Source organism: Bidens hawaiensis, unplaced genomic scaffold (assembly GCF_021521415.1).
Source record: "Bidens hawaiensis isolate Kalapana, Puna unplaced genomic scaffold, B.hawaiensis_p1.1 tig00005780_1, whole genome shotgun sequence".
Classification (NCBI taxonomy): Eukaryota; Viridiplantae; Streptophyta; class Magnoliopsida; order Asterales; family Asteraceae; genus Bidens; species Bidens hawaiensis.
Genome location: NW_027491379.1, coordinates 619,606 through 645,674, shown reverse-complemented (window position 1 = coordinate 645,674; position 26,069 = coordinate 619,606). Strand labels below are relative to the sequence as shown.

Genomic DNA, 26,069 nt, shown 5'->3' with positions numbered 1-26,069 from the left:
GAAAAAAAAATATGAAGAAACGTAGAAGACATGAAACAAGTTTAGACCCAATCTTCATAATCTTCATCACCGTCAATGATAGAATCTTTTGGTGTTTTGTTTCCGGTCATAACATCTTTAAAAAACACGTAAAAACATAGGTCTGATTTATCGGTCCAGTTCGTTTTTTTGGTTTTTTTTCAAGATGGATGACCGAACATAAACCCAAAAATCGGTTTTTTGTAAAACTAAAAAATTAACCGTCGGTTAATGCTTCGGTTCGGTTTTTACTGTTATTCGATTTTGGTTCAGTTAATTCGGTTTCCAGCTCACCCCAGCCCCTCCTTTAGCCGAGACGCATGGACGAACCAGAGCTTCATAAACCAATTACACTGGTCTTCCTTTGGTCGATTACGACGGCTTTGATCTGATAAAGTAAACGATGAAGTCAACTTCAACGTTGAGAGAAGTAGTTGTTGTTAAAACCTATCACTGGAGCGATTCAATTGCAACATCAACTGTCAGTTTTCATATATGCTTGCTGTATTATTATTATTATTATTATTATTATTATTATTATTATTATTATTGTTTCTGTATGTTTGATTGCTAACAGATTATGTTAGCTAGTATGTTATGTTAGGTAATCAATCACTAATTTACTTTCAATCAGATTAGATTATCTTATTAGGGCCTGATAATCTGATTAGATTATCTTTAGGGTTGCTTTTATTTAGGCAAAATGCCTAATTACTGCAATTAAGCCTGCCTCAATGATTGTTATATTTTCTGTAAACGAACCGAACGTTCACGAACTGTTCTGCGGGAAGTTCGTTTATCTAGTTAAACTAGCAAACACGAACATTTTTGTTGTTCATTTAGTTAAACGAATGGACATAAACACACATTTTGTTTGTTTATTTACGTTTGTTTAATTTGTATAGATACATATATATACAAATATAAACATACTACGTGCTCATCAAACCACTAATCATGATGGATATCTTGAATAAATCATGTAAATTTAAACAACTAATTTTGTTATGTTTTTGGGTAAATTGTGATGCATTAGGCTTGTTCGTTTGTGCTCATTTATGTTTGTTTTAAGTTTTTTTTTTGTTTATGTTCGTATACATTCGTGAACTGTTCAGTTTGGTTTTAAACGAACGAACACGAACAGAAAAATGAGCTCGACTATACGTTCGTGTTCGTTCGGTTCGTTTATATGCCTATGTACTTTTAAAAGCTCTGTAGACTCTTTTAATATGTAAAGTATCTCATCCTGTCACTGTGTACAGAGTCTACACGTTTTTGTCATTCCATGTATAATAATTTATAATTTCATCTATATTATTTTATTACAGTGAGCTATCAAGATGGTGTCATATGCATCATCATCCTCAACTACAAGTGTATCACAGGGTTATGATGTTTTCTTGAGCTTCCGAGGGGAGGACACTCGCACTTGTTTTATCAGCCATTTATACGATGCCTTGATTCGAAAACACATCAGAACCTATAAAGATGATAGGTCACTTGAGATTGGAAATTTCATTGCTCCCGCGCTCTTAGAGGCTATAGAAGCATCAAGATTTGCTGTAGTGATTTTGTCGAGCGAATTTGAAACGTCTAAATGGTGTTTGGAGGAAATTACAAAGGTTGTGGACTGCATGGAGCGAGGAAAGCTGATTGTTATTCCTGTTTTCTACCATGTGTCTCCCTCTGATGTACGCCATCAAAGAAATTGTTTCGAACAAGGCTTTGCCAACCATGAAAAAGATCCTGGAATCTCACCACAGAAGGTAGGAACATGGCGATCTGCTTTTACAAAAGTCGGGCTTATCAAAGGATTCCACGTGACACCAGACAAGTAGGTGGTTATCTTATTAACATATATATTACAAATGAACTTATGGTGTGTTCAAATATGTAAATTACTTATCTATTATAAGCATGTGAATGATTTTCAAACTTCCTCAAGTTAATCTATTAGTTTTGTCTTGAAACCCAAGACTTCTTTAAAAAAATGCAGTAATAGTGAAATAGACATGCCACCTAGGTTTTACATATCTTTTGTTGTTGTTGCTGAAAAAGGCCATATTAGAGCTAAATTAGAGGACATATTGTTTGGCTTCTTATCTTTCCTTCTTAAAGCAAATTAACATGGTGTGACCTCCCGGGTCCATCTTTTTTTCTTAAAATAAAACAAACTTACTTTTTTTTCTTTGAAAATAATTATCTAAATTCGAGGAAATCATCTTTAATATGTAACAGAAGTAACTTTGCTGTTTCCCGAAGTGGATAGAAGTAAAGTGTCATAATGCAAATATGGAATTGACTTGATTCTTTCAAACTATCTGTAGGAATGAATCAGAAATTGTTAGTGAAATCTTAAGGAGAATCTTGCAGGATATGCATGATGCATCACCGGTAGATCTTAGTCATCTTACCAAAGGTCTAGTGGGAATTGAACCTCGAGTAAATGAGGTGATTAGAATCTTAAACACTGAATCTAGTGAAGTGCGTTTCATAGGGATTTGTGGGATGAGTGGGATTGGGAAGACTACTTTGGCTGAAGTTGTCTTTGAGTGCATTCGAAATACATTCCAAGAAAGTAGTTTTATTGAAAACATCAAGGACATCTCAAAGGGCCATAACAGTGATTTATGCAAGTTACAACAAAAAATCCTTGATGATGTCTTAAAAAATGAAAGCATACCCGTAAGAAGTGTTAAACACGGGCAAACTTTGTTGATGACAGAGCTTCGTGATTTAAAGGTTATTATCGTCTTGGATGATGTGAATCATGCAGACCAGTTTTTGTATTTGGCTGGTGGGCGTGAATGGTTTGGACCCGGCTCCAGAATCATAGTAACAACAACAAATGCAGATTTGCTGAATGCGTATGGAGTAAATGAAACTTTTATGTGTGAAGAATTGAATGGTGAAGAAGCTCTTAGACTCTTTTGTCAGTCAGCATTTCGAGATGGACATCGTACCCATGGTTACGAAAAGTTGTCTGATGATATTGTGAAGTTTGCTGGCGGTCTTCCAATAGCCCTTTCTGTTTATGGTTCTCTACTATGTGGAAAAGAGGAAAACTATTGGAAAGACATATTGAAGAAAGTTCAAGAATATCAACATAAAGAAGTTCTTCGGAGACTTGAAGTAGGCTATGTTAGATTAGATAGGCATCAGCAGCTTATCTTCATGTATATCGCGTGTTTCTTGAAAGGGAGAGACAAAGAATTGGTTGCAGATATACTAACCGATACTGGCATGCACTCAGAGAGTGGAATTACTGATCTTATAAACAAGTTTCTTATTACAATTAAATTTGATGATTGTGTGGGGATGCATGATCTCCTCCAACAAATGTGCTGGGAAATTCTTCATAGGGAATCACAACAATGCAATGGAAAACTAATTGCAATCAAGTGTCATCACGATGTTTTGGATATTCTATCATCCAAACCAAAGGTTTGCTTAATGGCTCTCTACAAAATCCGTAACATTGTTATCATTTTGTAAGAAACTTTAAAACGCAAAGTGAATTCTCTACAGTTTAATAATTTTGATCATGCAAACTGAAGCGTATATCATTTTTCAAATTTAAAGTTGGAATGCCTTTGTTTTTGTTATAGCTCAAATATTTTTGCTGTAATACTTATAATGGGCAACTCATTTTTGACATCTAGTACAACAAAGTGAAAGAATTAGATGACTCATTATGTTGTGTTTGTTTATACCAGGAATCAAGAACAATTGAAATTATTAACCTGGAGTCACATAAAGTTAAAGTGGATGATTGCATTGATGATTCATCCTGTTTTTCAAAGATGAGAAAACTAAAATTTACTAAAATTTCTCAGAATCAGTAATATACACTTTCCTCAAGGTCTTAGTTATCTTTCTAATGATCTTCGAATTCTGGAATGGTATGGTTGTTCATTGAAGTCCTTGCCTCCAATGTTTGAACCTAAACATATTTTTCAACTTGAAATGCGTTGTGGCCAACTTGAAACGCTATGGGAAAAAAGTTTTGTAAGTATTGTCCGTATAGTCGTGAATCGTGATTTGAACACACAAGCTAGAAATCTTACAATGTTTTTTTTTCCGCTTTACAGGATCTGCCTAATTTGAGATCTGAGCCTCCTTTTTCTATATCTTATGTTCAAAAAATTTGAATCTTTTTAATTTCTTGTGTACTGTGGTTGAACAAGGGGATTTGGTGGCGGCAGCCGGTGGTGGTGGGCTGTGGTTGAAGAAAGGGCTGTGGTGGTGGTGCTGGTGGTGTGGGGCTGTGGTGGTGGGGCTGGTGGTGGTGGTGGGGCTGTGGTGGTGGTGGGGCTGTGGTGGTGGGGCTGCGGTGGTGAGTGGTGTCAGGTTGGGTGGAAGTGGGGTTGGGTATGGTAGAGTTCTCTGTTTATTTTCTCGTGTACCAAACAAGAGAAATGATTCTCATTCTCCATACCAATTCTCTTTCTCTACAATTCCATTTCCATTTCTATTTTCTCTCCTTTTCCATTCTCTGTACCAAACACCCCCTTAGTTTCTCAATGGAATTGACCAAAATACCTGACTTGTCATCAGCACCAAAGCTTGTGAAATTAAGCCTTAAAGGCTGCACAAAACTGAAAGAGCTACACGGATCAGTTCTCTCTCACAAAAGGCTAGAATTCGTAAATCTCAGTGGGTGTACTCATCTTCAGAACCTTGGCAGAAGAAAAATGGAAATGGAAGCTCTTATGACACTTATTCTCTCCGGCTGCTCAAATCTTGAATATGTTCCTGAGTTCGGAGATAACATGAAGTGCTTAGAGCATCTGTATGTAGATGGAACTAACATCAAGAACTTACCAGAAAGCATGGGAAAATTGTGTAATTTGAGGAAGCTTGATGCAAGCGAAACTTCTATACAAGAGATTCCCTCGTCCATCCGTTACCTGAAAAGGTTAAGACTCCTACGTGTCCATAGATGTCAGCATTCATCCCAAGGCAGAGGTTTTCTTTTTTCAAAGATGAATGTGTTATCTGGTATTAGGGAACTTGACTTAAGTTATTGTAATCTATCTGTGGTTCCTGATTGTATTGGTTTTGTTAAATCGGTTAGTAAACTTGGATCTATCTGGTAATGATTTAGCTTTTATTCCCGCTAACATCAGTCTCCTCTCAAATCTGAGAGTGCTTTGTTTGAATAATTGCAAGAGGCTTCAGTCACTACCAAAACTTTCGGTAGTAAATGAAGACACTCTTTATGGGCTTCAGATGAGATACAATTACATTATCTCAGAAACAAGGGTTGATGTGTCTAAATTTCATGCCGCAAGCAACAATACTAGTCCAATTGTGTCCTGTTTGAACTGCCCTAAAGTAGCAGAGAATGAAAGTGGTGGTCATCTGGCAGAAAGAATATTGAATGGTTACCTTCAGGTCTCTCTCTCTCTCTCTCTCTCATGTTTGTGTGTATGAATTGGGCCATCTTTAGTTCTAGTAGCTTGAACTGCAAGCTGACATTTGCCCCCATCTCGTCTGCTACTTTCATTTTTATAATTTTTTATTTTATTTTTGCAGTTACGATCGAAATATTGGACAATACCAGAAGCTGTATTTGAATTAGTTGGCGCTGGAAGTGAAATCCCATCAAGTTTCGAGCTGCTAAGAGCTGATGGAAGTTTGACCCTTGAAGGCCCATGGATTGGAGTTGCCATATGTGCTGTTGTAGCTTTACACCACATTGATGCTGCTATGGAAACTAAATATGTGGTAACAGCTCATGTTCATGTTGGTGAAAACCATTGGCGGATTCCTGTCCCCATAAGCTTCTTGACAGCCGGATTGGAGAACCAGTTGGTTTTCTATTGGACTAGAGCAGACGACTTTCAAAGAATTGTGGATTCAAGTCAAAAGAACAACTTTAAGTTTACATTTAGCGTGGAGCCACACGGTTAGTAACAGCTTAACTGTATTTGTCACATAAAAGGTATTTAAGGCATTTCTGTACTAAAGATTAGGAGTAAATATGGGTATTAGTAGCATAATACAAGTATCTTTTTGTAACGCCCAGTTTCATTAATAATTTAGAAATAATTATAAATTTTGTCCTTTTGAATATACAAAATTATGGAATGGGTCCTTTACTAAAATGAGTTTCACTCGTTATCCTTTATATTGATATTTGCCTCGTTTTTAATCCTTTACACTAACGACCATCTATTTTCTCAGTTAAGTCTCCTCATGTGCCTGGCACATGAGGGTATTTTTTGTCGTTTCCATGAATTTATTAATAATAATAAACAATTAATTAAAATAATAATGTTAATACATATTATTAAAAGGATATTAATATTAATATATATTATTAAAACTATTAACCCTAAATCTAAAGAAAGTGATATCTGTTGCAAGCCCTAGACCCACAACCACCATCACCACGAGCAACCTACAGCGACAAGGTAGTCACCGCCACCACCGCAAGCAACCCATAACCACCACCGGCACCACAAGCAACCTTTAACCCGTTGTTATAGAAACCGGGATCGGCGAATAACCTCCAATTTCAGTAGTTTAGGGAGTCTATATTTTGTTCGTTGCTAGTTGGGGCTTTTGAAGATGAACGAAGGCCGGATTCAGGTTTGGATTTTGTAGAATCGTGTTTGAAGTAAAGGTTTGATGACGAGTTATGAGCGGATGAATTCGGCTCAATTTGGTTCTGATTTTGACGGAGGCGTTTGGCCTCGGCGCCTCATTTCTCTTCTAGGCAAAGCCTCTAGATCCGATCTTTGAACACTTGAAGACTTTCCGTCTGTCAGTCTCTTCGGAGAGACTTTGCTTTCTCTTTAGCAGCTCCTGGTTAAGGATATCCATGGCGATTTAAATACGGGTTTCTAAACTACTATTAGTTTTTGTTGAGATTGACGAGGATTTGAAGGCAGTTTTGATTTCTGAATGTAGTTGTGAGTTGTGACTTTAATAGGAGAAGAGGGTGATGAAGATGGCTTTTGTTATGGGTGGGTTCAAGCTTTTAATTGCTGATTGGAAGATGAGATTTTGATGATGGAAAGATGATTTCTGGTTACTCACTACTCTGTTATTAGCCTTGAATTTTGGCAATGGCTTGCTGGGGTTTGGGCTAAAAGAGAGAGTGAAATTAAAATTTTATTTTTGTTTAATAAACTTTTTTAATGAAATAGGTTAAATGACCAAAATGCCCTCGTGTGCCTAACACATGAGGGGACTTAACCAGACAAAGTGGATGACCGTTAGTGTAAAGTACTAAAACCAAGACGAATATGCATATAAAGGATAGAAAGTGAAACTCATTTTCGTAAAGGACCCATTCCATAATTTAGTATATTCAAAAGGACAAAAATTGTAATTTTTTCAATAATTAACAACATTTTTACTCAAAAAGAAAAAAGGGGTCCCAAGTTTTAAAGTTACCATCAATTACAAAATGTTCGCACAGCGTTCATAGCGCCAAAAATAAAGTTTTACAAAATACACTTCCAAAAGATTTGGTTTTAAAGTAATCACCCTAAGACGTGTTACATTAACATAATTTTCTTTATTAAGAAGCCCGAGATCTTGATCAATCACCCTTCCATGTGATATTTGCCTATGATGCACATATCAACACTTTTAATGTTAACATTAGTAGGAACCAAAAAGGACTCGAACATTTTAGGATGACTTGTACAACTCCTCTAACACCAGCCTATAGCTGGTCAATTTTCTGCAAAGGAAAACTGCAACTTTGCTGCACTTTTCTCTTGCGAATTTTCATTTACTACTCCTACCAAATTTTGCCATCCTACTCTTGGTTGTTCTAATTTTCTCGTGAACTCCAAACAGATTTATAAATACATATAACGGACTGAAACTGTAAATAAATACACACCTTTACTCGTCGAGCCGCCTTCGATGACCTGATTCTTTCCCCCTTGAGGTTGACAACCTAAAGTCAAAATTTGCACATGTGAGTTGTAAGTTTTAAATAAAAAATATTCTTCCTCATTTCATATCTCAATCAATCCAGAATTTAAAGAATCATAAACATGAACATATCATACTATTTTCTTACTCAAATTTTCACCCGTTATGGCGTAAGTTTCATAGACTCGATTTACCCAATTTCTTTGTATTCAAATCTTATTAAGGTTTGCTAAAATTTGAAGTAGTTCCTACTCGAACATAACATCAAACACCTCTTTTGATCAAATTTGAAGTTTAGGTCCCAAAGTAATAGAAAAGTACAAACAAGTCCCTTTAGTAACAGTACATATCAATAGGCTGATTCGTTTCCCCCCTTCCCCTTGTCATTGATGTCGCCCCTAACCCACCCCAAATCTCTTTTGACTAGATTTTGCACCAAAGTTTCACATAATTACAAAATGTCCCCTCTACCTATGTTAACTAAAAAAAATACTACTCTATATCTTATTTGTTAATAAACATATGCAAGTTCTAAATGAAAAATGTCGACATTTCTAGTGTTGTAGAACTCGCTAGGCGCTAGTCGGGCGATGGGGTAGGGACTATCGATTAATCAGATTAAAATCTGTATGCAATTTTTCAAATATACATGTATATACCAGATATTATATATAAAAGTTTTCAATTTTGACCGATTAGCGTTTAATCAGTGATTAATCGCCACATAGGCGACATTTATCCATAATAAATTATTAAAGATACGATCTTACACTTTCGAGACATGAGTTTAAATAAATTTAGACAAAAAAACATAGAAATAAACTGTTTAACTTGTAAAAGCGATCGCCTGGTCAAATCAGCGCTCGAGAAAAAAGCGCCCGCCTACCATGGCTTTGCCATATACATCGCATACCTTTTCCTGCAGATCATCCAGGCGTTTATCATATTGCTTGCTGCGCTTATGCGCCTAGGCGCATTGTGTGATTGCTTTTGACAACAGAGATGTCAATATCAAACTCTATATGTGAATATTAAGTTTAATTTTAAAATATGATTAAGGAAAGCCAATCTTCAGAACACAGTCTTATCTTTTCCTTGTAATGTAGTTTGGTTTATGTTTTTTTTGGAATATATAAAAGGTTTGTAATATGTTTTTCTTATTTTTAACATAAAGCAGATAAAACTAGAAGGGTCTAACTTAAAAGCCTATTTAAAAGAAGTTGAAAAATAAAAAAGGGGCATGGAACATAACCGAAAGGGCTTTATTGATAACTTTCTATAGCTAGTCAAGTAATGAGCCCCCCCCCCCCCCCCTCCCTCTTTTTCCAAATCTAAACGTAGGATGACATACTAAAATGAATTTATTGCAGATTGTAAATTAGAAGTGACTAGATCTGGAGTCCAATTTATCCAAGAGAAACACATTATGCAGCTGAAAAAACTAAAAGGTACAACAGCTAACTTGCTGCACTTTGTGTTTGAAACTACCTTATCTCCTCCCTCTGCACTGCTAAGGCATATGGGTACTTGTGGACCCGTTACATTCCTCCATTCCTGTTACACTTCTATCAACCATGACCTCACCAGAATTATAACATTCATTTGCGACTATGGAAATCAACAGTACACCTTGGATGACATGCACAAAATAATTAAACGCTTAATTGAACTTAACCAAGGAGTATTAAGTGAATGCAAAGAAGAATGGAGGCATACAAAGTTGTTTCCTTTGGTTTATGACTACTATCGAATCATCCATCAAATTTCTGAACTTTACAACGGATTTTTAAGGACGCTGAAAGATGCATTTGACAGCTGGTTGAGCGTAAAGTTGGCTTTGGAGCAAATTCTGGCAAAAAGTAGAACAGACAACGGTTACAGTTATAGAGAGATGCTAGAACAGCTTAATGATCTTGAAGCTGCTGAAGGCATCAGATTTTGTCATGGTTTTATGAAATCATTTTCATTTATATGTTTGCAAACAGTTGCTTTTTCAAGGCACTTAAATGAAGAGATTCGAAGCATCGAAAAGTGCAAGTCGATGCTAACATTGGTGAAAGTATCAAGTATGACAACCGCATGCATTTTCAGTATTCTAGTTACATATATTTGCACTGACAAGCAATTGCAAGAGATGAAAGGTGCAAGTATCAATGAACATTTTCAGTGTTCATTGATAAAGATTGCATTATATTGAAACATGAAAACTTATAGGTAAAGTTGATGAAGTTGATTCTGACGAATACAAGAATTCATCAAACAAACAAAAATCACCAAAAATTCAAGTAGCTGTTTCAATGCAGTCCAATCAAACTTATGTTGACCTTGGATTTGGTCAGCCTACCATGGTACAACTTTTAACTTACATTTTACACAATTTTGAACTTTTTAATCTTTATTATATAAACCAGTTGATACATTGTCTCTCTTTTTGTCAATGGTTAATATTATATATAGGTTTGTGGCCGATACCCTTATGAGGATCAATATTATGGAGTGTTCTCAGCTTATGGACCTCAAATCAAGGTGGATAATTTTATTGAAATCTTACGAAGGAAAAAATATATATTTTTTTAAATTGATACAACTAAATATGTTTAATTTATTTGGATGAACAAGATTAGTAGGGAATCTGATTCATGTTTTTAGTACTTCTGAAATATTAATGGTGACACCTAAGATTGAGAATTGTCTATTTCATATGATTCAAGGTCGGATTATGTTGCCTTTGAACTTGGGTAGTGATGATGGACCGTTATTTGTGAATGCAAAACAATATCATGGAATTATAAGACGGAGAAGATCGCGTGCTAAGGCAGAAATGGCAAATAAAGTTTCAAAAAGTCGTAAGGTATGTTTATAAGTGCTTCATTAAATTCTTGTAAAGGTGCATAATTCATTCATTTAGGTCCTATGTTGCACGGGAACTGGTACGGAAATGGGAAACGGGCACAGGTACGAGAACGGGAAACGGCAAAACTCAAAAAATCAAGAAACGGGTACGGCAAGGGTACGGCAATAAATGCATATAAAAAATAAATATATATTATAAATAATGTACAACAAAGGCCAAAATATATTCATACGTTGATGTAAACTTCAAAATTCATACAACTTCCAATGATAATCAATCATAAGTTTTTCAAAATCAATCATAGTAATAATAGAGAGGGTTAAATATTGAAATACACAAACTAATTTTAAACTTTTATGTTAAACTTATAAGTTTTTGGGACTAGTTACAAACAATTGAACGTTAAAGGGGTAAAATGTTAAAATATCTAAAGTTATTTAAACCTAAATAACCTAATTCTAAGTTACAGCCGCTATACTCTTCTTCTTCCTTGTTTCCGGACAGCTCTGACGCCGGAATATGCCGCTGGAAACGTTTAAAAGTCGTCCCCAAAGTTCTGGAAACGTATCGAAACACCGTTTGAATTTTCAAAACGGTCAACGACCGTCCACAACTTCAAGGAGACGGTCAAGAAACGTTTCCTACCGTCCCGGCGGTGTTTCCGTCCCCGGCGAGTTTCCGGGACGGGGTACGGCACCTTGGTGGCGTTTCCGTGCATCAGAGTTTAGGTCTAGTTCGGGATGTTGTTGGGATGTTCATTGATAACAAAATCATTAGCAGATATATGTAAGCAAACAGTTGGTTTTACAAGACAGTTCAATGAAGAGATCCCAGAGTTGAAGTCAGTGAAGGTTTTGGCCAAAGTATCAAGCGGACTTATTGCAGGTGTTTTCAGCGTGATGGCTTCTTATATGGTTGATTGCACACCCTTGCAGTGGGCAGAGGAGAAAACTTTGACTTGTGTGTGGTTCCATCTATTTAGAAACTTTTCATGGAAGAGTTCGAGTTCGAGTTCGAGTTCGAGTTCTGTACGGAAGGGTGTATGGTTGTATATAAATGAATTTTATGACATTGATTTGTTTTCACAAAAGTTGGCATATCGATTGACTTATAATAAGTCTTTGGTGACTGCACTCGTTGATGAGCTTCAGCAGAAAGTCGAGAAGTTGTTGGTGACAACTGAAGATATGAGTAGGCATGCTCGTAAATGTCGTGATGATATAATCAAGGCAGGAATAAGTTTGGAAGTCCTAACAACTCAGTGGTTCTAGTGTGTAATGAAATAAAGCTAGATAAAGTTCACTGGTAATGCATTGCTATTAATCATAGGTTTTTTTTATATTTTTTGTATGATTTTATATGAGCCGAGATACTGTACAATAATGCCTTAACGTACGATAGGTATGCGAGACGCTGAAAGGCAAAAAAGCGAAAACGCTCAACCAAAAACTAAAACGCTCAGCCAAACACTTAAAAAAATGCTCAGAAAACGATTTTCGTGAAAAAAGTAAATAGTTGATCGATTAACGATCCAAAACTGTTTTTTTCAGTGAAGAAAGCTTATTTTTTTCATTTAGTCGAGATACGTCGCGACTAAATGACTTATGAATTGCTCGTAGGCGTTGATTACGAGGTGTGAAACTTATTTAGTTGTGACGAACAAATGATTAATGAACCAGCTCGTTACGGTTAGTTTAAGTGCACGTGGCAAGTTTTAACTTGTTTTATAAACTACTCGTGTGTAATCATAAACTACTCGTCACGACCAATTTATAATACTTATTTTAGGAATTTCTTGCAAATGACATCTAAAACTTGAAAAACGTTTTCATAAACGCTTATTTTGGGAATTTTCCCTAAAGTTAATAATCACAATAATTCGAAACATTAAATAGTTTATATTTTACTAAAACTTTATGAACTGGAAACATAAACAGTTGTTACAAAGATTGAAGGCATGCTATATAGTTTTAAATAAATATGAAACACCTATAAAAAAGTTTATATATATAGTTGTAAAAGATATTTAAGGCTATAACAACACAGCCCTTAATTTTAAATGGATTAAGAAATATGCCATGATATTTATAGCATGATTAAATAAATAGTTACTTCAAGATTAACTAACAAATCATGAAATTCATAACTATTTTTATCTCAAGTAATATTTACATTTGTTAAGACAAATCTACCCATTAAAAACTAATGGAAAACATAGGAATAAGACATTTGATTAATTTAAAACATACGATCATGAATTAAAGGTTTTATCATTTCTTATCCACCAAATACACCAACATATCGTTGAACAACATGAATCACTTTCTTTTGTATAGCGGAACCGGTGATCAACTTGTGTGGCTTCAAACTTCCCGTAAAGAGAAAGCGTTGGTGAGATGGATTTTACATCAAAGACCAACAATTTGCTAGATAGAGATAAGAAGTTTACTTTAGATGAAACCCAATTGTACCAATCTAAGTTGAATATATCAGATTCTGTACCCTGTCTCCTATTTTTCCTTGATAGACTTGACCAAGAATAAGCCATCGGAAGAACTAGTCCATAACCATCTGTCAATCAGTCATCAACTTAATTACGTGACACAAATAAGGTCTCTTTCACTTAAATATATTTTTATCTTATTTTTTATTCCATATTTTTGTCATGCAATTAATTTAATTTTGTATGTATACAATAAGGAAAATTAATGTTACTAAAACAACTAAGCTTTAACTTTTAACTACAAAGATTTAAATCCAACTAGTATTACGATCCCCGCGTTGTGAGTGAACTCGGTTTTAACTTTTAATTACCAGGGGCGTCTTCGAAAATTTAAGTACCTCGGCCTAACCGAAATAAAAAGGCCCGTAGGCCATAACGAGTAACACATATAAACTAATATTTTTAAACGAAAATAAGGTTATACCAATAAATACAGAAAAAATATAGTAATTAAATCAGTTACATTAATAGTTAACGCCTAACATTCTTTACCAAATAGACTTTTGTTTGTGTCCAAATACCTAAACTTTACCAAATGAAGTATGAATAAAAAAAAGTGATCCAATACTTTTTAAATGATTAAAATCCAATAATTATAAGATGGATTATAAATTTATAATCACACGCTAACCCAAATAAAAGTAACAATTTACTTTAGCTTTGTATAAAAAAAAATGGAAAAGTTAATTTTGAGATGTGTGGTAGAAAAGTAATAATAAAATAATATTATTACTCATATTGTCTTCTCCAACTTCATTACCACTCCAATTTCCAAACCCACCGGAAAATTTTCCGGCAAATACTTTTTTTCTTTGTTATGTATGTTTTCCTTCTCATTTTCTTATTATTTTACAAGCCATTTGCCTAATTTCACTTGTTAATGTTTAAAAAAACAAATATATGTTTACAAATTTTGTGCCCTCTATCGAAATCGTGCCTCGGACGAGGGTGCGGCTCGCACGCCTCAAGAGCCGCCCCTGTTAATTACGGTGTTTGGCTTTGTCAGTCCAAACTTGTTGTAAGATCAAGTTGGATCCGACATACCAAGTATTTTGAGAAAACAATTAAAATTAGTTTATAATATAGTTTTAAAGAAAATATGAGATTCGGTGGCCCAAAACACAACTAGTGTGCCTTAAGCGAGTGAACTCGATTTAGTTCGGTTTTGGTTCGGTCCTTGACTCAGAATAAAACCGAGGATGGTTGCCACATACCCAAATACCATTGAACTATAAAAATGATTTGGAAACTAAAATAACTAGGAACTAAACAATAATAGTAAGCTTAAACATAATTTAAAGTGTTAACAAGGACTATAATAGTCCTCCATGAAGCATTGCTTAGCAATACACCTAAACTGACCATGGTCGGAGAAGGGAAAGCCAAGGAAACAAGGGAAGTATGTTTCAAACAAGCTATAATAACAAACCTTAATTAACAAGAATTAGTTAGAAACAAATATTAGCATTAATTTGACCTTGAGAAGTCAAACTATCAAGAGTTTGAAAGATGAATACTTAGATCTAGATTGAGAGAGTTTTGAGGATAAAGAGCAAACCAAAATGGGTGTATTGGGCTTGTTTTTATAGTGGAAAAAGCAAAGGTTGCCCATAAGAGTTATGCATGCATTTAATTGGTTTAAATGGTTAAACAAGGTGCAAAACAAACGAAAAACGATTTAGGTCCCTAAAGTTCATTTTAAGTCGTTTTTAGCCATAAAGGGTGTTTTAAGGTACTGAAAAGGGTGATTTCTTGATCCAACAATTGTGTAACATAAATGAACATAAAACCCAATATTTTATTAACAACGAAGGATCCGAAAGACCAAAACGGGTTGTGTTTTCCATACAAATACAAATACGATTCAAACCGAAAATGATGAATGTCACATAAAGGATAAGGTTTCAAAGATTGAAAGACGCTAGTTAAATTGAGAAGGTCGCATAATACACGTTGTATTCTTTTCCTTGACTAAAATTTGTTCGATTGGGGGTTGTCTTAGTAAGTTTTTAACTAGATAGTATAAATGGTCCGGTAGTATCAATTTATTTCATAGGTCCTGATATACCGAATTGGCATATGACGTATGTGTATTAATAATGTACAATGAACAATAATGGACATCTGAGGAGGGGTATTATTAAATCAAATATACATCCTTATTTATCTAATAATGGTTTACAATTGCTTGTTTTGTATATATAGATACACATATAGTGAATAAAATGTTCTTTAAAATTCTACAAAATTTCTTTTCAGTATTTAGGGGGTGCTTGGGATTGCTTATTTACACTAACTTATAACTTATAAACTTTTTGAAAAATAATAAGGTGTTTGGGATTGCTTATGTTGTGAGAGGAAAATTTTCATAAGTTACACTTTTGTAACTTTTGTTATAGTTCAATTCGATGCTTACTAAAGAAAAGGAGGATCGTAGCTGAAAACTCCACAACTTCTCCCATTTCATCTTCAAATGCTTATTCCGTTGAGTAATCCAAAGAAATGAAATGAAGACGACTTTATACCTCCTACCAATTTGTTTAACAATAACGGTTTGTTGTTAAATATTGTGTCATATGAAGCTTAAAACTTAATTCAAATTTATTAAATATGGAGTTGTATATAATAAACTAGGTTTTATTCTATTTATTACGGGGGTTGTTTTACATTATTCGTTTCTAATTTTTATATATTTTTTGTATTTTAATTTTATTTATTGTAAAAAAGTTAATAATAATATACTTATGGCGTGTTCATTTCACATAATCCGTGGGAATTCAAAGGATTTGGAATTTAAATCTCATGACATGGCGTGTTCGTTGCGTTGAAATTGGAATCTTAATTCCATTTTGGTGTTTCGGTTCAAAGAATTGGAATTTGAATTGGAATTGGAATTCAATTCCTTCAAATACATGGATTTCAAATCCTTCCAAAATGTGGGGGAATTCAAGGAAACTCATTGGAATCTTATCTCGAGTTTTTTATAACGAGGACAACGAATAAAACATTTTAGTTTTTTTTTACTTTTTTTGTTTTTAATTTATATTTTGCGTTATGTTTTTTTTAATTATTTTTGAATATTTTTTTGAGGGGTTTCTGATCTTAATAGAAAACCCATAAAAAAAATCAAAAATAATAATAAAAAAAGCATAACACAAAATATAAAAAAAAATAAAACTAAAAAAACTAAAATGTTTTCGCCGTTATCATTGTTAAAAAAACTTCTTGATCCTATTCATTTGTCAAACTAACACATTAAGGCTATGTTTGGTTGAGAGTAATGAAATGAGAGAATGAATGAAATGAACAAGGGAATGAAATGGATCATTACCATTCATTTGTCTTGTTTGGTTAACCTATGGGAATGAAATGAATAATTACTTTTTGTTGTTTGGTTTCCAAAAAAAATTGTATGAATGAAATAGAAATAATAAAAATATTCTTATCCCAAAATATATTTTTCTTTACAAAAAAAAAAACCTGAAATGGCGACGGTGGGGGTAGCTCCAGTAGGGATGGCAATGAAACCCGAACCCGGTGGGAAAACCCGAAACCCGACATAAATGGGACGGGTAATACCCGACCCATTAGGGTTTGGGACGGGTTTGGGATTAGTTTTGAAATTTTTCGCGGGTTTGGGATTTTTAATATACCCGATTACCTAATAACATAAACCCATTTACCCGATTATATACCCGATGTACCCGATATAGCTTATTATATTATATATACACTATATTCCAAATATATTATTTGTCGGAACTTGTTTGTGGCAATTATTTAAGAGAATTTATCTTTATAGTAACCATATTTGTAATCGATTAGTTATATTTTGTCAAAAACCAGTAGAAACATAGCGGGTATTGAGTCGGGTATACCCGACGGGTATTTTATCAAAACCCGATAAGAACCCAAAACCCGATGGGAATGGGTAATTACCCGATTAAAACCCGACGGGTTTGGGACGGACTTTCATAACCGGGTATGGGTTTGGGAACACCTAAACCCGACCCAAACCCGAACCATTGCCATCCCTAAGCTCCGACGACGAAAATGGTGGTGGTGGTGGTGGTGGTGGTGGTGGGGGTGGTGGTGGTGGCGGTCAGGCGGGGTGGTGGTGGTGGTAGGGGTGGCGGTGGTAGCATTGGTAGTGATGGCGATGGTAGGGTGGCTGCGACGGTGGTGGTGGTCAGGCAACGACAGCGGTGGTGGAGGTTATGATCAGGTGGCGGTGGTAGCGCTGGTGGTAAGGTGGTGGTGGCGGCGGCGGTGGTGGTGGCGACAGTGGCGGTCAGGTGGTGGTGGTGGTGGTGATGATAGTGGTGGTGGTGGTGTTGAGAAAGTAGGGTGAGGAATGAATGAAATGAAAAAAAAAGGTGGGAATGAATGATTTTAATGGAATGAGGTTTCATGTGTAATGGATTATTCCATTTCATTGAGTAACCAAACACCACTTTTTTCATTCTCACGCAATGAATCATTTTATTCTCTATGTCATTCTTGCATAATAAACATTACCTGACTATCTGTGTTTATCAATAGTTCAATACCTACATGTCTTTTAAATAGTTGATTACTTTTGATAATTGAAGTTTATGAGATTTGTTTTAATTTAGCAAGTAGTTAACAATTCGATAAGTAAAATTATGTTTCTATTTCTCACTGCTATTTATGTTACGTTGATAGTACGTAGATAAATTTTTTAGATTGATATTCCATTGAGCAACCAAACACAAATTTTTTCATTACCACGTAATGAATCATTTCATTTCCCCTATTATTACTGCATATCAAACGCTATCTAAGAATGTATTTGGATTTCAATCCCCCCAATTCCAATTCCCTGTTGGTGTTCAAATTCCAAATTCAATTCATTCAAATTTTCAAATCATATGCAAATTCCAATTCCAGTTCCATTCAATTATGTGAAACGAACGCGCCCTTAGGGTTTGATAATGAAAGAGTTTACAAATAAATGAGATGTTAGAATCCAGTTTAAAAGCTATGTAGTTTGATGAGATCCATGACCTGCTTATATTTTTTACTATAAAACTGTTTCTTAATTATAAATAATAGAGAAAATTACTGTTTCCATCCCTGTGGTTGCAGGGCGGAGTCACTTTGAGTCCCCGAAAATTTTTTTTAAACTGGTTGAATCCCTATGGTACCAAAAGTGACCCAAACGAGTCATTCCGTTATCTTTTTGTTAACAACACTGTTAGAATGAGGGGTAATGTAGTCCTTTCAACCTATAACCTAAAAATAATACATATTTAAAATGAAAAAAAAATCCATTTTACATCTAAGTTGTAAGGCCCCGTTACCGGTGCCTCACTTTGGACGTTAGATTTACTCATAAACACAGTTCTAGAAATCAGAGTTAATTAAAACTTTACGCGGAATATAAAACTTTCGTAGCATTACAATAATAATTCATAATATGTCTTAGAACATTCATCTTGTCTTTCAAAATCAAAACATAACTTATAAAACATAACAAGTCTTCAGATGTCATACTCTTATTCTTCTGCCACGTGTCCCCGCTCAAGCCAACTGTCTCATCCTACTCACCTGCGTGCATACTAAAAGTCAGCTACGCTGAGTGAATTCTAGTTAATCAGACAACGTACAATACATTCACATACTTACATATATACCCGAAGGTACATACCTTCATTTTTACTTACCTACTTAAGTACTCATGTACTTTCATCCCGTCGTCCATACTTACATACATACTTTTATTCATACACATACGTTTTAAAGAGCATTCCACGCTATTAACTTTGCCGATATTATTAGGGTCGGTTCCCTACATTCGCCGATACTATTAGGGTCGGTTCCCTACATTCGCCGATACTATTAGGGTCTCCCTACATTCGCCGATACTATTAGGGTCGGTTCCCTACATTCGCCGATACTATTAGGGTTGGTTCCCTACGTTCGCCGATATTATTAAGGTCGATTCCCTACATTCGCCGATATTATTAGGGTCGGTTTCCTTTTCTAACTATACCTTTCGTATCTTTCTATACATTCATAATTGTAACTTCCATACGTTCATACATCATATATATGTCAATCATATCTTTACACTATCCCTTGACGGTACATGTAACATCCGAAGATCGTTCATGCATCGTCAAGCATTCATTCATACATAAATCATATAAGACATACACTTACCACTTAAGGTAAGTGTATTTAATAATCACATCGACTATGCACACAGCCCCAAAAACATAACAATGATTGGGGCTAGAAACTCACCTGAACTCGGTAACGTTCTCCGTTAATAGTTATTACCTTCTTTAGTTGTGCGCGACTAACTGTATAACAATTACACGTATCAATTATCTATCGCTACCCATATCGTATTTCTAGTTTAATTATAACCCTCAACGAACAGGGGTCCGGGGGCAGCGCCCCTGGCATCGGGGTTCTAGGGGCGGCAGCCCCTAGCGGGGTCCAAGGGGCAGAGCCCCTGGCTGGGGTTATTTTCATTAACTGTCTTAACACATTTTCCATAAGGATTTTGAATCATTAATTAATTTGCTAACTTAAAAGTTCAAGGGCTTCTTTGTAATTAAATCATTCTTTTTAAGTCCAAGGACCATTCTGTAATTCCATTAAACTTCTAGTTCGTTACTTGGTTCTTTAACGAATTGGCTTATACGAACTGGTCCTTGTAACGAATTGGACCCTCTAGCGAACTGGTCCTTTGACGAATCAGTCCATTTAACAAACCAGTCCATATAACGAATCAGTCAATGTAATGAACTGAACCTTCTAATTTATCATCTCTTTTAACGAATGGTCATAGCGAACTGGGGTTTAGTTCGTTATCTTTTTCTTAACGAACTTGAACACTAGTTCGTTAGGCTTTCACTAACGATTCACATAACGAATTACCCCTAGTTCGTTAACTCTCCGTTAACGAATTAGGGTTAGGACAGAGAATGTTAGACATTCTCTGACATCCTCATTATCCTCGTACGCCGTTTTCCGGCGCCGCCGTCGCCGGAAAACCACGACTTCACCGGAAAAACGAGATCTCACTCGTTTTCCACCGTTTTCACCGTCTTTCGTCCCGTTCGATCCAGATCTAAGCTAGGGTGACCCCTAAGCTCATCTTAGGTTCGGTTTATACCCGAATCCACCCGGATCTCATGACTTTAACGGTTTAGAGGTGTCGGCTCGTCGTTTCGTGACTAAATCTAACGGATTTGAGTTCATACATTATCATATTATCATTACCTTGGATCGGGATCGGTTTTCTATCTTGGTTCGGCTAGAGAAAGGAGAGAAATTAGAGAGTGAGCTTAAATGTGTGTTTTGGTGGTGTATGGAATATGTGTAAAATGAATGAAATGGGTGATTTAAGGTTTATATAATTATGGATCATGGGCTTAAGCCCATGGTCTTTCCCTCTTTCCTTCATAACCCAAGTCCATAACCCATATCCATTTAACCCGATACTAGCCCGCCTCATAATAACTCATATTTTCATTTTATTAACTGAAACTAGAAAACGGGATGTTACATAAGACATAAGTATCTAACAGAGGAAGATGACAATTGACATGCAACATCTAAATTGAATTCCGGCAACCCTTGACTTTCCGACGATATATCTAGCAAAGGCATAACCGATCATGAAAGTTTAGAACCGGTAATCACCGGTGCTCACTTTCAAACCGGACAAAACCTGCCTTGGTGGTGGTTGTCGGTCCAGATCTGGACCGGAAGTCCAACCGCTGTATGGTGGCGACAGTGAACGGAGTATGGTGACCTTCTGTGACAACAAACGGAGAATGGTGGCAACTTAAGTAGCGACGACGGCTAGGGTTCCGCCTTGCTCGCCGGATCAGAATACGGTTTTCAGAGAAAGAAGCAGCAACAACGATGACTGAGCTAGGGTTGCGCCCATAACCAGGTTTAGGGGAGTAACCTCGTTTCTCAGGTGACGTATGGTGAGGCTCCATGCTCAAACGACGGGGGGAGAGGTGACGGAACCCTAAATTCTTTGCGTTTATCAATTTTTCCATCTTATTTTCATTGATGAAGATGCAAGATGAGTTGATAGTGACTTGTGGGTGGTGGTGATGGTACTGGTAATGGGGATGTGGTTGATGGTGATAGAAGTTGGTAGTGTGAACTCAAATTTATTATTTTAATTATTTTGTAATTTAAAAATATTATTATTTTTGTGTTGGTTGAAAGGACTACGTTACCCCTTAAAAATAATATCTTTTTTAAAAATATTGGTTCTTTAATCTATTATATATATTATAGATCTTATAAAGTTTTCTTATCAAATATTTCATAAAATTAATTTTTTAATTTGTAAGACCCGTACCCTAAAAGAAGCGCCAGATAAATCTGCTCCTTGTTTACCCGAAAACCCATCCGAACCGACCTAGATCCAAATAAACCTAACTAAAAAGAAACTCAACCCACTTAATGTAACATGCGAAAAATTTGAAACAATAAAATAATAAAAGTAATAAATGTCAAATAATAACGAGTTGATAATTATTAAAACGATCGAATACTAGCGTCAAGTAACCGAATTGTTTATAATAATAATGACTTTGAATACGTTATTAATTTTAAAGTACAGTGTTCAAATGAATTCAAACTAAGGTAGAGGGTTGATTTAGAAATTTTTCAAAACTATCAACAAAACAAATAAGTAATATAAGATATGCTCATGCGAGGGAATTAAATAATGGTTATGCATTTTAGAATTTTTTAAAGTATAACATATATATGTATAATAATATAATAAACATGCAGTTAGGATATTTGGATAGATACCATCGTTTTAAATTGCTTATCCCCAACAACAAACATACGGAAACATGCAAGGGTTTTTGAGTTTAGCGATAACTATCGATTTGGGTATCTCTATATAAGGCTCATTAAACTTCTATATCTCTATGCTAAATTCTGTTGCTCCCTCGCCATCTCTGTCTCATTCGGATCCATCGCCGCCGAGCGAAATCCATCGGAAATCACCACCGTGTACCACCAACGACCGCCACAATTTAGACTGCACCAGCGTCTTCGTTAGTTCGCATCTGGTTCCGGTGACACACGTCGTGCACCGCCACTCGTTTCAGTTTTCCGCAAGTACCGACCGTTCGAGTTCCGCCTTCGATTTGTTCGGTTCGAAGAACCGTCTCGTTTCCGTGCGTTGCCAACTTTGTTCGACAATAGAGGTAATCGCCGCCTCCCACTCTTCTAGTTTGCATGCCTAATTGGGTTGTTCGAATACGGTGTCTATGATCGTTTGATTTTCCCGACAATGAAAACGTTTAAATATAAATTGTATCTAAAATTTATAATATAAACCACGCATGCATGGTATAAGGGAAAGAAAATCAATAGCCTCTGTTGGTTTGCCTTATTCTAATTCACATCAAATATTACAAGCATATGGTTTTGTTGTTTACTGCATGTGCATGTTTAAAGTTATATTGTTATATAAAGTGCTACAAAAATTTACATGTAATGCTTAATCAAATGGAAGAGTTTTTCTAGTTTTAATATTATTTCAAGATTAGTTACTTTATTCCAGATTATTTCCTTTATAATGAACTAGAGATTTAAAATTCAACATTTACATAGTACTTATTTTGGTAGCTCTAACGATATTTAAAAAAAAAAAAAAAAAAACCACCGAAACAAGCCAATGGTTAAACAAGTTTTCTTATGGATTCTCCCGGGAAAAATCAACGAATCATCCATCGTAATTATGTTCGTATATCTACATTAAAATGTAAACAAATCGTAGGTTCTTAAATATTTTTGAAGACTAGCCAATTTGTTACTTTTGCTTAACAACTAAGGTACGGTTTCCGTCTTTGTTTCCTCTTAGTATTAATTATATTCTGTTACTTGGTAGTACGGTTTCCGTTTACTTTTAGTCATAGTATATTAACTCTATTTCGTTACTTCATAGTACGGATTCTGTTTCTTGTTACTTCGTAGTACGGTTTCTGTTTTTGTTACTCTTAGTATTAATTATATTCTGTTACTTGGTAGTACGGTTTCTGGTTTCTGTCACTCATAGTATAAATTATATTCCGTTACTTCGTTACGGTTTCTGTTTTCGTTTACTTATAGTATTGACTTTATTCCGTTACTTTGTAGTACGGATTTTTGTTACGCGAAAGTTATATTTTGAGTTCAGTTATTTTAATATAATATATTTTAGTTATATGTTTTAGTTTTAGTACTTTGTTACCCGAGCAATTTCTGACTTGTCGTTGGAGCGTCAACGACATGGCACTTATCGTGACAGTGCGTAATCAAAGTTCACGGCGTCTCTGAAAGTACTCATGTAGTACCTTGGCCACTTAGAGGCGTATAGATCGATCTTAGCTCCGACTCCTGACTCCTGACTTCTGTTTGAGATGGAACAATGTGTGCACGCCACCCACACCGTCTCCTTGGTGCATAGACTAGCTAGCTGTGTACCCCTCTGTTTTTGTTTCTGGCTCTGTGTAATTCAGTGTACACGACTTATTTTATGGATATGTTATTGTCGTGTAGTTTGATATATGTTTCTGCATCTGTTTCTGTATATGTTTATTATTATTATTATTATATCACAAGTTGTTAAGTTTAGTATATGTATATGCTTCTGTTATAGTTCTGATATGTTTTAATATGGTTATATATATACCCCTGATTATGTTCTGATCGTATATCGGACTTTGGTAAGCGTCTGTTTATGATTTGGTGTTGGTTCCGAGTTTATATTCGAATCTGTTTTTGGTGTCAACTTAGTTAAGTTTCAGTTCACTACGTATATTTGCTTTTTCGTAAGTTCGTCTTTACATTTACTATTGTTGTATCCGTTACTGGGCAATTTTTGGCTCAGCCATGTTTTCTTTGTTTGTGTTTTCTTATTGGTTCACAGGTAATCAGGGAAATTAGTGATGAGAGAGGCTAATGAAGTTCAAGCTTATTAAAAGTTAATTCATTTTGGTTTAATAATATGACATAGGCTGCGTTGATTTTTGTTGTATTTTGAAGTGTATCGTTGATTTGATATCTGTAATAGTGACACGTTAGCCCGTTCCAGGTTGGGGTGTTACACTTAACAAAAGATATATGACGTAAGACAACATCATCATCCTTTATTTAATCACATTTAGGAATTAGGATCGGATCTGACCCGATTCGTCATAAACCTTGTTTACCCGAAAACCCATCCGAACCGACGTAGATCCAAATAAACCTAACTAAAATTTCAACATCTTGCACGTCTCAGCCGATTACGACGTCTTTAGTTTACTAATTAATAATAATAATAATAATAATAAATCATGAAGAAGTCAACTTCAACGGTAGTTGTTAAAACCTCACAATCTTCTTCGCCGGAACGATTCAATTGCACTGACCACAACACCCACGGTCAGTTTTCATATATGCTTGCTGTATTATTATTATTATTATTATTATTATTATTATTATTATTGTTTCTGTATGTTTGATTGCTAACAGATTATGTTAGCTAGTATGTTATGTTAGGTAATCAATCACTACTTTACTTTCAATCAGATTAGATTATCTTTAGGGTTGTTTTTATTTGGCCAAAATGCCTAATTACTGCAATTAAGCCTCCGTTTTTGTTATTTTTTCTGTAAATGAACCGATTGTTCATGAACTGTTCGGCCGGAAGTTCGTTTATTTAGTTAAACGAGCAAACACAAACATTGTTAGAAGCTCTTTTAATCATACTACGTGCTCATTTAAACCACTAATCGTGATGGATATTTTGAATCAATCATGTAAATTTAAACAACTAATTTTGTTGTGTTTTTGGGTAAATTGTGATGCATTAGGCTTGTTCGTTTGTGCTCATTTATGTTTGTTTTAAGTTTTTTTGTTTATGTTCGTAGTGAACTGTTCACTTTGATTTTAAACGAACGAACACGAACAGAAAAATGTGCTCGACTATACGTTCGTGTTCGTTTATATGCCTATGTCGTATGCACTTTTAAAAGCTCTGTAGACTCTTTTAATATGTAAAGTATTTCATCCTGTGCAATGTGTACAGAGTCTACACGTTTTTGTCATTCCATGTATAATAATTCATAATTTCATTTATATTATTTGATTACAGTGAGCTATCGAGATGGTGTCATATGCATCGTCATCAACAACTACAAGTGTATCACAGGGTTATGATGTTTTCTTGAGCTTCCGAGGGGAGGACACTCGCACTGGTTTCACCAGCCATTTATACGATGCCTTGATTCGAAAACGCATCAGAACCTATAAAGATGATAGGTCACTTGAGATTGGAAATTTCATTGCTCCCGCGCTCTTAGAGGCTATAGAAGCATCAAGATTTGCTGTAGTGATTTTATCGAGCGAATTTGCAACGTCTAAATGGTGTTTGGAGGAAATCACAAAAGTTGTTGATTGCATGGAGCAACGAAAGCTGATTGTTATTCCTGTTTTCTACCATGTGTCTCCCTCTGATGTACGCCATCAAAGAAATTGTTTCGAACAAGGCTTTGCCAACCATGAAAAAGATCCTGGAATCTCACCACAGAAGGTAGGAACATGGCGATCTGCTTTTACAAAAGTCGGGCTTATCAAAGGATTCCACGTGACACCAGACAAGTAGGTGGTTATCTTATTAACATATATATTACAAATGAACTTATGGTGTGTTCAAATATGTAAATTACTTATCTATAATAAGCATGTGAATGATTTTCAAACTTCCTCAAGTTAATCTATAAGTTTTGTCGTTTCCCAAAGTGGATAGAA

General features: G+C 35.3%; 3 protein-coding genes across 3 annotated transcripts in view; all 3 read left to right on the top strand.

Annotated features, from left to right (window-relative positions):
- Nucleotides 1-543: 543 nt before the first annotated feature.
- LOC143630672 (disease resistance protein RPV1-like) lies at nt 544-3,863 on the top strand. The gene is made up of 3 exons (XM_077099621.1): nt 544-1,852; nt 2,346-3,462; nt 3,735-3,863. The coding sequence occupies exons 1-3, from the start codon at nt 1,359-1,361 to the stop codon at nt 3,861-3,863; spliced, it is 1,740 nt and encodes a 579-aa protein (XP_076955736.1). The 5' UTR covers nt 544-1,358.
- A 678-nt stretch (nt 3,864-4,541) lies between these two features.
- Nucleotides 4,542-12,042, top strand: LOC143630671 (uncharacterized). Its single transcript, XM_077099620.1, has 9 exons — nt 4,542-5,019; nt 5,126-5,415; nt 5,557-5,929; nt 9,288-10,064; nt 10,132-10,265; nt 10,375-10,443; nt 10,598-10,768; nt 10,826-10,916; nt 11,552-12,042. Exons 1-9 carry the CDS (start codon nt 4,542-4,544, stop codon nt 12,040-12,042), a joined length of 2,874 nt encoding a protein of 957 aa, XP_076955735.1.
- Nucleotides 12,043-25,309: 13,267 nt separating this feature from the next.
- LOC143630670 (disease resistance-like protein DSC1) overlaps nt 25,310-26,069 on the top strand; it is a 31,165-nt gene continuing 30,405 nt past the window's right edge. The window contains exon 1 of the mRNA XM_077099619.1: nt 25,310-25,919. Within this exon, the coding sequence (XP_076955734.1) occupies nt 25,426-25,919 (494 nt within the window). The 5' untranslated portion in view covers nt 25,310-25,425. The remainder of the gene's footprint in view (nt 25,920-26,069) is intronic.

Bases quoted from the DNA above. Each gene is read 5' to 3' on its own strand.
- LOC143630672 (XM_077099621.1), top strand. From the start codon at position 1,359: ATGGTGTCATATGCATCATCATCCTCAACTACAAGTGTATCACAGGGT. The intron at 1,853-2,345 runs GTAGGTGGTTAT...AACTATCTGTAG, and splicing joins TTCCACGTGACACCAGACAA to GAATGAATCAGAAATTGTTA. The intron at 3,463-3,734 runs GTTTGCTTAATG...TGTTTATACCAG, and splicing joins TTCTATCATCCAAACCAAAG to GAATCAAGAACAATTGAAAT.
- LOC143630671 (XM_077099620.1), top strand. From the start codon at position 4,542: ATGGAATTGACCAAAATACCTGACTTGTCATCAGCACCAAAGCTTGTG. The intron at 10,065-10,131 runs GTATCAATGAAC...GAAAACTTATAG, and splicing joins GCAAGAGATGAAAGGTGCAA to GTAAAGTTGATGAAGTTGAT. The intron at 10,917-11,551 runs GTACGGCAAGGG...AATCATTAGCAG, and splicing joins CTCAAAAAATCAAGAAACGG to ATATATGTAAGCAAACAGTT.